Here is a 12,453-nt window from a genome sequence, read left to right as displayed (position 1 = left end):
TGCTTTAGCTTCCTTTTTTTCCGATGGCGAGGCCTTATAAGTAATCACTACCACTCGGTGGCCACTAACAAGGTAAGGGAAGGCAAGGGAAGGTTGCCCGTGTGGACTGTGTTATGTGGGAAGAACAACCATGTTTTTTTTTTGTGAGGTTTCTGGGTTTGGCACAACTGTTAAGACTCTCTGTAGTTCAATACGTTGATTCTGGCCAAACATGCAAGCTGGTCATTTAGTAGGAAATAAAATCCTGCTAAATGTGTGACCGGGATCATCCTCTCAGACTTCTTAATCTGACAGTTTGTGCTCACCACCCGCTTACAGCAGAGACCCCTCGAATTACGTTTTTTTTTATGCTGGAGGGATAAAGTGGGATTAGTCTACAGCTAGGTGTTCTGTATTGAGGGCCGGGGTGGGGGTGTTTTTGCATCCCTCTCCTTCCCTCTCTCTCTCTCTCTCTCCCCAGTCTAGGAGTGAGCATGAGGATCGGTCAGAGCTAAGTAGACTCAGGGTCATTACGCTGTTGCTATGCTTATGCACACACACAGACAGGCACACACACTCACAAAGCATGTAAATAAGTCATATTCCTCAAGATATGCAAAACAACAATGCACACAAATGCTGACATTTACCACAAATATATCAGTAGTATTTGAACATTTGTCATATATTTGACAAACACACAAAAAAAACATTCACAGTATGTATTTTACTGTAAGAAAATTGGGTTTAAATCCGGTCTGTCTGTCTGTCTGTCTGTCTGTCTGTCTGTCTGTCTGTCTGTCTGTCTGTCTGTCTGTCTGTCTGGTGCCAAACCAGACAGACATATTGTGAGGGGAATGCTCACTTCATCCCACCAAAAAGAAGAGCAACTCACTAATAAAGGATTTAGGAATTTGGTAAACAGAGTATTAACACAGCTAGCTAAACTTCTAATTTAAGAATCTCCGGGTGTAAATCGGGATTTCTGTTCAGCTTGTTTGCATCCTGTATTATGGAGTCACTGTTAGGCAAAAAGGTTAAAAGCAGGTTTATCCTTCAAAAAAAAGCAGGACAGGGCTGTCCAAAGGTAAACAATGATCAATTTCTTAAAATTCTGTATATCATAATTTTTTTCAACAGATTACAAAAACCACACACAATCACTTATTTTGAAGCATAATCCTTGAGTAACAGGCATCCCTGTTGCTTTGGGACACATGAGAGTATTTAACTAGTCATATTACTGTACATAACAAATGGCCTCTGATATTACAATAAAATAAAATAGAAAATAAATGACTGTAAATAGAAAAAAATGGACCAGAGAAAATGTTGATCTACTTGTGATAAATACATACACACCATTCAAAAGTTTGGGGTCACTTAGAAATGTCCTTGTTTTTGAAAGAAAAGTAAATTTTTTGTCCATTAAAATAACATAACATTTATCAGAAATACAGTATAGACATTGTTAATGTTGTAAATGACTATTGTAGCTAGAAACTGTAGATATTTTTAATGGAATATCTACATAGGTGTACAGAGGCCCATTATCAGCAACCATCACTCCTGTGTTCCAATGGCACGTTGTGTTAGCTAATCCAAGTTTATAATTTTAAAAGGCTAATTGATCATTATAAAACCCTTTTGCAATTATGTTAGCACAGCTGAAAACTGTGGTTCTGATCAAAGAAGCAATACAATTGGCCTTCTTTAGACTTGTTGAGTATCTGTAGCATCAGCATTTGTGAGTTCGATTACAGGCTCAAAATGGCCAGAAACAAATAACTTTCTTCTGAAACTCGTCAGTCTATTCTTGTTCTGGGAAATTAAGGCTATTCCATGCGAGAAATTGCCAAGATACTGAAGATCTCGTACAACACTGTGTACTACTCCCTTCACAGAACAGAGCAAACTGACTCTAACCAGAATAGAAAGAGGAGTGGGAGTTCCCGGTGCACAACTGAGCAAGAAGACAATTACATTAGAGTATCTAGTTTGAGAAACAGATGCTTCACAAGTCCTCAAATGGCAGCTTCATTAAATAGTACCCGCAAAACAACAGTCTCAACGTCAACAATGAAGGGATGCTGGCCTTCTAGGCAGAGTTCCTCTGCCCAGTGTCTGTGTTCTTTTGCCCATCTTAATCTTTTATTTTTATTGACAAGTAAAAAATGGCTTTTTCTTTGCAACTCTGCCTAGAAGGCCAGCATCCCGGAGTCGCCTCTTCACTGTTGACGTTGAGACTGGATGTTTGCAGATACTATTTAATGAAGCTGCCAGTTGAGGACACGCTCATTCCTAAGGACCCTGGGACAAAACACCTCCCTCTGCAACTGGATCCAGGACTTCCTGATGGGCCGCCCCCAGGGGGTAAGGATAGGGAACAACACATCTGCAATGCTGATCCTCAAAACGAGGGCCCCTCAGAGGTGCGTTCTCAGTCCCGTCCTGTATTGTGGACTACAGGAAAAGGAGGACCGAGCACGCTCCCATTCTCATCAACAGGGCTGTAGTGGGGCAGGTTGAGAGCTTCAAGTTCCTTAGTGTCCACATAACCAATGAACTATCATGGTCCAAATACACCAAGACAGTCATGAAGAGGGCACGACAACGCCTATTCTCCCTCAGGAGACTGAAAAGATCTGGCATGGGTCCTCAGATCCTCAAAACATTATACAGCTGCACCATCGATAGCATGGTTGCATCAACGCTTGGTATGGCAACTGCTCGGCCTCCAACCGCAAGGGACTACAGAGGGTAGTGCGTATGGCCCAGTACATCACTCGGGCCATGACTCCTGCTATCCAGGACCTCTATACCAGGCGGTGTTTGAGGAAGGCCCTACAAATGGTCAAAGACTCCAGCCACCCTAGTCATAGACTGTTCTCTCTGCTATCGCACGGCAAGCGGTACCGGAGCGCCAAGTCTAGGACCAAGAGGCTTCTGAACAGCTTCTACCCCCAAGCCATAAGACTGCTGAACATCTAATCAAGTAGCTACCCGGACTATTTGCATTAACTCTTATTTTTCTGTAAATAAGTATTTCACTGTTGTATTCAGCCCATGTGACAAATACAATTTGATTTGAACCCTGCTTGTGTTTTTCAAATGTATCATGGCATGTAGGCCTACATTGAACACCACACATTGGCTGCTAATGTAGGCTGAATGACAGAACAGCTTTTTTCCATGTTGAAATGTTATGGGATGCATTTTCTCCGTATTTTTTTTATGGCAGGCAACTCTGGTAGACCTACATGTCACACCCTGACTTGAGAGAGCTTTTTATTCTCTATTTTGGTTAGGTCGGGGTGTGACTAGGGTGGGTAATCTAGGTTGTTTATTTCTATGTTGGCCTGGTATGGTTCACAGCCCAGTACGTTCTGTGCCAGCTCCCGCACTTGCCGTGCGAAGTGTGTCATCGTTCCGGTTCACAGTCCAGAGCCGCCAGCGACGGTCTGCAGTCCGGAACCTCCAGCGATGGTTTGCAGTCCAGAACCTCCAGCGACGGTTCGCAGTCCGGAGCCTCCAGTGATGATCCATGGCCCGGAGCCTTCAGTAATGATCCATGGTCCGGAGCGTCCAGTCACGAGGTCCAGTCCAGGCACAGTGTTCAGCCCGGGTCCATGGAGGGATCCGCAGAATGATCGGGTGCTACGTCCCGCACCAGAGCCACCACCGATGCTGGTGGATCCACGAGCTGTGCGGGTTCTTCGTCCCGCACCAGAGCCGCCACCGATGCTGGTGGATCCACAAGCTGAGCGGGTTCTTCGTCCCGCACCAGAGCCGCCACCGATGCTGGTGGATCCACAAGCTGAGCGGGTTCTTCGTCCCGCACCAGAGCCGCCACCGATGCTGGCGGATCCGCGAGCTGAGTGGGTTCTTTTTATTATCTATTTTGGTTAGGTCGAGGTGTGACTAGGGTGGGTAATCTAGGTTGTTTATTTCTATGTTGGCCTGGTATGGTTCCCAATCAGAGGCAGCTGTTTATCGTTGTCTCTGATTGGGGATCATATTTAGGCAGCTATTTCCCCACTGTGTTTCGTGGGATCTTGTTTTGGTGTAGTTGCCTGTGAGCACTCCATAGCTTCAAGTGTTGTTTGCTCTTTATTGTTTTTTGTGTGTTTCACGAATTAAAAGATGTGGAACCCATATCACGCTGCGCCTTGGTCTGTCTCTCCTCAAGAACGTGACACTACATCATGATCAAATAGCCAACGTAGCCTACTTGACCACTGTTAAAACTGTAAGCGGGTACAGGCTCATTGTTCCCAGTAAATGTGCGCTGGCAGTTGTGCAGAATTTTCACAAAGTTCAAGTTTGTGCTCAGCGGACCTGAAATTTGCTGAGTGCGCAAAATTGTTTGAGGGAACATTGCTCTCATTCATGGTTGAGCTACGCAATTACTGGCACCCTAGAGAAGCATCATACTGCATGTTGGTTGGGTTTGAGTAATACATAATTATTATCGGTAAACTTGTCTGATTACTTGGGTTAGATTTAGGTTGTTTGTCTACTATCTACTAAGTCTCAAAACTAAAACATTGTTTGAAAATGTTTTTTCTTCTGAAAAGCATAAACATTTTAAAAATAAGATAAAATAAAATATTTTAGAACAAATATGCCTAATTATAATTATAATTATTATAATTATCCATGTCAATAACCCAAAATGTAATTATCATGACTGCATTATAATGAATTATTCATGTCTATGTTTATATATTTATGTGAAAATATTTATATACATATTTATAGCACTTTTTACATCAGCAGTTGTCTTTAAAGTACTTCACATTAAACTCTCTGTGTGTGTCAGATCCAGAATGCAGGTGTTCCAGGTGCTAGTTGTGACCCTGCTCTCCCTCCAGACGGCCCAGGCTCAGTCTCCATGCAGGCCCCTGCTCCATGTCGCCCATTCAACAGGAATTTGTTGTCCCCAGGTCAAAAACAGTCTGTCGAGTCATTGGGATCAGGGCTTGCAATGAAAATAATGTTCTTTCTCGCTCTATCAAAAACTAGGCCTGGGTCCTATTACTGCAACATTTAAATCTGAAGTGCAGCCATACACATCAACAATCATTGTTTTTTATAGCTTAATAACACAATATAGATATTGGGCTCCACTAGGCTACAACATGCAAGTGTCTAGTTTATCCTAACGTTACGAATGAACTGTACAAATTAGTTCAATCGTGGTCTAGCGGTTAGGGCACATACAGTGCTTTCAGAAAGTATGCATACCCCTTAACTTATTGCACATTTTTGTTGTGTTACAGTCTGAATTGAAATTTTTTTTTTTTTAAATTATCTCACCCATATACACACAATACCACATAATGATAAAGTGAAAACATTTTTGGAGAAATTTTTGCTAATTTATTGAAAATGAAATACAGAAATGTCTGATTTACATCATTATTCACACCCCTGAGTCAATATACTGTATGTTAGAATCACCTTTGGAAGCAATTACAGCTGGGAGTCTTTTTGGGTGAGTTTCTAAGAGCTTTGTACAATATTTTCACATTCAGATTATTTTTAAATTCTTCAAGCTCTGTCAAGTCGGACAGCCATAGATTTTCAAGCCGATTTAAGTCAAAACTGTGACTTGGGCCACTCTGGAACATTCAGTCTCGTTTTGGTAAGCAACAGTGTATATTTGGCCCTTGTGTTTCAGGTTATTTTCCTGCTGAAGGGTGTATTTGTCTCCCAGTGTCTTTTGGAATGCAGACTGAACCAGGTTTTCCGCTAGTATTTTGCCTGTGCTTAGCTCTATTCCATTTCTTTTTATTCTAAAAAACTCACTAGTCCTTGCCAATGACAAGCATGCCCATAACATGAAGCAGCCATATTTTCAAGCCATGCTTGACTATATGAAGAGTGGCACTCAGTGATGTGTTGTGTTGAATCTGTCCCAAACATAACAATTTGTATTTTAGGACATAACGTTAATTTCTTTGACAATCCTTTTGCAGTTTTACTTTCGTGCTTTGTTGGAAACAGGATGCAAGTTTCGGATTAATTATATTCTCTACAGGCTTCATTCCTTTCACTCTGTCATTTAGATTTGTATTGTGGAGAAACTACTATGTTGTTGGTCCATCTTCAGATTTCTCCTATCACAGCCATTCAATTCTGTAACTGTTTGAAAGTCACCATTGGCCTCATGGTGAAGTCCCTAAACGGTTTCCTTCCTCTCTGTCAACAGAGTTAGGAAGGGCGCCTGTATCGCTGTATCGTATTGATACACCATCCAAAGTGTAATTAATAACTTCACCATGCTCAAAGGTATATTCCGTGTCTGCTTTTTACATGTTTTATATTATTGTACACAGAATGACTCCATGCATCTTGTTACGTGATTTGTTAAGCACCCATCTACCAATAGGTGCCCTTCTTTGCGAGGCATTGTAAAAACTCCCTGGTCTTTGGGGTTGAATCTGTGTTTGAAATTCACTGCTCGGCTGAGGGACCTTACAGATAGTTGTATGTGTGGGGTACAGAGATAAGGTGGTCATTCAAAAATCATGTTAAACAATATTATTGTACACAGAATGAGTCCATGCATTTTATTACGTGATTTGTTAAGCACATTTTTACTCCTGAAATGATTTAGGCTTGCCATAACAAAGGGATTGAATACTTATAATCAATTTCAGCTTTTAATATTGTATTAATTTGTAAACATGTTTGTATGTGAAAACTACTTCTAAGGAGCATACATTCAGTTGTCCCAAACTCACTTCACTCGCACTAAAGAGGGAGGCTCGCTCGGCTGGTGCTAGCACCTGCGTAGATCAAATCCACAGCTAAAACGCAGATGAAGGTGCTTACATGTCCTAATAATTTGGACTCTATGTGCATGCCATGTGATGAATGTAAAACATATGCATTTTCTAGACTGAATCAGGTAGTCTCTTAGGCCCACAGAGGCATGTCGACGCACAGCTCTTTGCTCTGGTCGGTGACGGTCATCACGTCGATGTTGATGCCGTTGGAGGTGAACACGTAGTATAGCTCCCCAAGTTTCTCCTTAGAGAGGGTTGGCTCTCTGCTCAGGATCCAGGCAAAGTCCACGTGGAAGGCGCCCAGGAATTCAGTGCAGCTGTAGACCACAGAGTGGCCCTCGTAGTCAGTGGACAACACCCAGTAGGGGCCAGGGGAAGAGTCTGCAGGAGAGGAAAACATATATTCAAAAACATACAGTATACATAGACATATACGCCTCAGACTAGACATGGGTCAAAGACAGACAACATAAAATGTCAAATGGACTTATATAGGTCAACCTCACAAGAATGTTGAGACAAATATATTAGAGGTATGTTTACCCTCGAAGAAGGTGACTTCCAGCTTGGCGGGCTCAGAGAGGTCCTTGACCTTAGCATAGCCAGTAATAGCATTGACAGTGTTGTTAGACCTGAGAGAAAAAGGGAGAGAGAGAGGTTAAACACATTTAACAATGGCGTTTTGTGAGGCCTACTTATTCATGGGCCCCTATTCAATCGATAGTAGATAAAGGAAAGCAGCACTTGCACGTTCACTCTGAATGTTCATGCTGTATCTGAGGTGATAACCTTGTTAAACGAGTCACCCCCACGCAAGCTGTGAACATTTTCATTGGATATTGACATCCCATCTTTTTTAAGTTACCATTCTGAGTAAACCTACAGTGCGGTTTTTCTTTAACTGTAGTTGATTGAATAGGAGCCTCGGACATGGGTTAGTAAAGGACAGTCTGCTCTCATGTAGAAATAGTTCAATTTTGCTAAACTAGTCCTTTAAAGTTAGAGTCAGCGATTCATGAAGTAAACAGCAATGCCGGATCGATTTCAACAACAACTAACTTCATTGAAGCGCAATGATAAACTTCTCTGCTGTTTCAGATTCAGAAACTGTCACATTGTAGCTATTGAAGCTAACCTGTGCACAGGCACAGATACTCTGAGATTCTTTGGGTGCATCGTCTTGCGTTGTGCTCATCTGGATCTATGGTGTGCTCGTGGCAATGTCATATCGCTGAATCTCAGTTTAATGTACAAACATTTTATTTTGTTGAGCAATCTCTTAAATGTACATACAGCAGCTCCCTGTTGAGCACACCAACTACTCCGGGGCTCTTCAAGGAGTAGGTGGCAGTGCTGCACTCGCCCTTCTGGAAGATGGCAGGGAGCTTCTGGATCTCATACCACTTGCCCAGATACTGTACCAAAGACAAAGATAAAAGTTTACATGACAATTTTATGACATGGAATGGCTTAGTGCTCTGGGGTTAGGTTCCCTCCCAGGAATAGATCTAAGTTAGGGTTAGGATAAGGGTCAAGGTTAGGGTTGGAGCTAGGGTTAGTAAGATAGATAGTTGAAATGTTACTGATAGCCTGTAGATAGTCTAGAGCAGGGGTGTCAAAGTCAAATGGACGGAGGGCCAAATAAAAAAATCAGCTACAAGACGAGGGCCGGACTGTTCGAATGTTCATTGAAAAATTTTTAAATGACGCATATAGTCTAGTGAACCTAATTGAACCTACTGAAAACCTAACAAATATATTACAATATGATCAGATAAATAAAGCAATATTTTCTTATGGCTCTGTCAGTAATCTTTAATTTTCAACAGACACAAAAGACAAATTTCCTTTATATAAATATCCCCATAACATGAACATTAAATGAAAGAAACCGGTATTCAAGGCACCATCAGTAGACTATATTTTCTATTTTAGCAAAAGTGGGCTAAATTTACTTCAAAGAAAAAACAATAATAGCAATTTTCTATCATCCACTCAACTGAAATATTTTTAAAATATAATTGGATTGAAATACAAAAAAATAAAGTGCAAAAATCTATTAATCAAAAACAACACTTTGTTTAAGGAGAAGTAACATGCAGTGAAAACAAATATTAAATTTTAACTTTTAAACTTGAACTGAGTAAAAACTCTAAATATGTGATTGCACAGTAATGTTCACTTGTTTGAGGTTGAGGGTGATACTTGGTGGTGTCCCATCTTTTCCACAAGTTCATCAATGTTCGGGGTAAGGCTCTGAGCTGAAGAAATCCTCAGAATTGAGTGGAGGTGTTCAGCAGTAAGTCGACTTCTGTGTGATGTTTTGTTCAGGTTCATCAAAGAAAACAGTTGTTCACACAGGTATGTGCTGCCAAACATAGACAACGTTTGAGCAGCCTGGATGCGCAGCTGGGGCATTGTGCCGGGGAGGAAACGGGCGAACTCCGCAGCACCCACTGCCGCATATTTTGCCCTCAGTGCATCATTGCATTGGAGGTCAATCAACTCCATTTGGAGGTTTGGTGGTGAGCTTTCCACGTCAACAGCAAATGGGTTACCGAGCAGTTCCAACCTGCTTTTTTGTGCTTCAAAGTCAGCAAATCGGCGTCGAAAGTCAGCGGCAAGCATACCTATTTTATCAGCCAACTGTGTGCTCGGGAACGCACTGGTAGAGAGCTTCTCTTTCATGGTCTGGCAGCTGGGAAAGTGGCTCAAATTTTCTTTCCGCATCTGCGTCTCCCACAGAGTCAGTTTGGTTTTAAATGCCTTCACTGTACTGTACATATCAGAGATGACACGATCCCGACCCTGCAGCTGCAAGTTTATTGCATTCAGATGACTCGTAATGTCACACAGAAAAGCCATTTCACACAGAAACATTTCGTCTCGGAGTTGTGTTGTGTCTTTCCCTTTGCTGTCCAAGAACAGACAAATCTCCTCACGAAGCTCGAAACATCTTTGAAGCACCTTTCCCTGGCTTAGCCATCGCACCTCTGTGTGATAAGGCAAATCACCATGCTCCGTTTCTAACTCCGTCAGAAATGCCTTGAACTGGCGGTGATTCAAACCTTTGGCTCTGATAAAGTTAACTGTGCGCGTGATGATGCTCATTACATGCTCCATTTTCAAGGCTTTACCGCACAACGCTTCCTGGTGTATGATACAATGATAAGCTGTCAGCTCACCTGTCGCGTTTTCCTCTTGCATCTTTTCCCGTATCTTCGCCACCAGTCCGCTCCTGTGTCCACACATCGCAGGTGCTCCGTCGGTTGTCAAACCCACGAGTTTTTCCCAAGGCAGCTCCATCTCATTTACACATCTTGACACCTCTTCATACAAATCATGCCCCGTAGTTGTGCCATGCATAGGACGTAAAGCCAAAAACTCCTCTGTCACGCTTAGGTTGGAGTCCACTCCGCGGATGAAAATTGACAACTGGGCAATGTCAGAAATGTCGGTGCTCTCATCCACAGCCAAGGAATATGCAATAAAATCTTTTCCCTTTTTCACAAGCTGCTCTTTTAGATTGATGGACAACTGGTCTACTCTCTCGGCAATGGTGTTTCTGCTCAGACTCACATTTAAAAAGAGTTGCCTTTTTTCTGGGCAAACTTCGTCACAAACTTTAATCATGCAGTTTTTGATGAAATCCCCCTCCGTAAATGGCCGGGCTGATTTAGCGATCTCTTCTGCCAAAATAAAACTGGCCTTGACAGCAGCCTGGCCTTGTGATTTGGCTTTTTTGAACAGAGCCTGTCGAGATTTGAGGCCTCGTTTTAATTCCTCTGCCTTTTGTAGCCTTTGTTCCATGTCCATATTCTTGTTTTTGTCCGCGTGTTTCGTTTCATAATGTCGTCTCAGATTATACTCTTTCAGTACCGCCACACTTTCTCCACACAGAAGACACACAGGTTTTCCAGCTACCTTCGTGAACATATACTCCGACTCCCACCTTGTTTGAAACCCCCGGTTCTCAGTATCCACCTTCCGTTTTGCCATTTTTGATGGGTATCTGAAAGTTAATTTTACTGTGATGCTGACGACTGCTGTGCCAATAAATATTGAAATGAAGCAGCCTACTGCTCGGTGCGTCACCTTTGCATTGTGGGAAATGTAGTATTGGTGCGTGTAAAAGATCTGCGGGCTGCCGGCTTGCTGCGGGCCGGTTCTAATAATAAATCAAGATCATCCCAGGGGCCGTAAAAAACCTTCTTGCGGGCCGGATGTGGCCCGCGGGCCTTGACTCTGACATATGTGGTCTAGAGCATCTACAGATGAACTATCCAAATTACTACACATTCATAGGAGCAACTTCAGGGACACTTTGTTTGGATAGTCCATCTGTAGATGGTCTACAGACATGTAGTAACAGTTCAACTATCTACTAACCCTAGCTCTAACCCTAATCTTAACCCTTACCCTAGCCCTTACCTTAACCCTTATTCTAATACGAATCCTAACTGTGACCTTAGTAAGCAGTTGCTTATCAACAGATTTGTTGATAGTATAACCATCTGTAGAGCATCTACAGATGGAAAATCCAGTCTATCCAAGTAAAGTGTGTCCGCCATCTTAATATACGGTAATAAGTGTTTGGTATAGTCACCCTGGCGGTGTCAAAGTTTGCCTGGACGGGGGGTTGGGGGCATTTTCCAGGGCGGAAGGTCTGGGCGTTAGCTGCCAGAACGGACAGCAGAGTCAGAGACAAAACCTGTAGAGCCTGCATCTTGGGGTCTGTAGAGCAAAAGAAAGAAGAGTAGAGACAATCTCAGCAACTCCACTGGAGGACAATGACAATTGACTTCAAATATTCAGGACTTCATTCAAAATCAAAACATTTTGAATCAAATCACATTCTATTGGTCGCGTACACATATTTGGCAGATTTATTTGCAGGTGTAGCGTAATGCTTATGTTCCTAGCTCCAACAGTGCAGTAATACCTAACAATACAAAACAATACACACAAAAATGAGAAGAAAGGAATTAGGAAATATATGAAAAGGTAGGAAACAGAAACACATACTGTACAAGCAATTCTCATAGACTCTGACCAAGCAATGTCCATTTTATGTCAGAATGGTGTTACAAATAACAACTTGCACATCATCATTCATAAGGCAAAGTGAATTCGCAGAGCTTAGAGCATCATAGAGAGAAAGAGTGGAATGAATGGGTACAAGTCCCACTTACCTTTGCTTGTTCAGATGCTCAACCTGGTTACAGTCATGTTCAGTGGGTTACAGACACCTATTTCAATGTATTGGAGTGGGGGTGGCATGGTGGTGGGGTGCGTGAGAGCTTGGCACCTGTTCAAATGGCTGTTATAGAAACAAACTCCTTGCTGACTCTGCTAATGACTGACATGTTTGTGCCTTTGGTTGTTACACGAGTGGAATAATATGCCATTTAGAAGATGCTTTAATCCAAACCGATTTACAGTAGTGAGTGCATGCATTTTCTTGTGTGTGACCCACAGTGGGAACCAAACCCAAAATGCTGCCATTGAAAGCGCCATGCTCTAGCAAAGTATTAAGTAATAACAGTAATAATAGTACAATGTTGTTAATAGTGTGATTACGGTGTTTCTACACAGGTATAAGAGTATCTTAACTTCCTACTACTTTCTTAGATATTGTACCATTGCACGACATTGCCAGCATTCAAGCTAAGACTTGAGT

General features: G+C 42.2%; 1 protein-coding gene across 1 annotated transcript; it reads right to left on the bottom strand.

Moving 5' to 3' along the window:
* Nucleotides 1–6,903: 6,903 nt before the first annotated feature.
* LOC139387367 (apolipoprotein D-like) lies at nucleotides 6,904–11,499 on the bottom strand. Its single transcript, XM_071133500.1, has 4 exons — nucleotides 11,380–11,499; nucleotides 8,067–8,188; nucleotides 7,317–7,405; nucleotides 6,904–7,154 (listed from the first exon to the last, which is right to left on the bottom strand). The coding sequence occupies exons 1-4, from the start codon at nucleotides 11,497–11,499 to the stop codon at nucleotides 6,904–6,906; spliced, it is 582 nt and encodes a 193-aa protein (XP_070989601.1).
* Between the last annotated feature and the right edge of the window lie 954 nt (nucleotides 11,500–12,453).

Source organism: Oncorhynchus clarkii, chromosome 28 (genome assembly GCF_045791955.1).
Source record: "Oncorhynchus clarkii lewisi isolate Uvic-CL-2024 chromosome 28, UVic_Ocla_1.0, whole genome shotgun sequence".
NCBI lineage: Eukaryota > Metazoa > Chordata > Actinopteri > Salmoniformes > Salmonidae > Oncorhynchus > Oncorhynchus clarkii.
The sequence above is the reverse complement of the archived record's forward strand: the minus strand, read 5'-3'. Positions and strand labels throughout refer to the sequence as shown.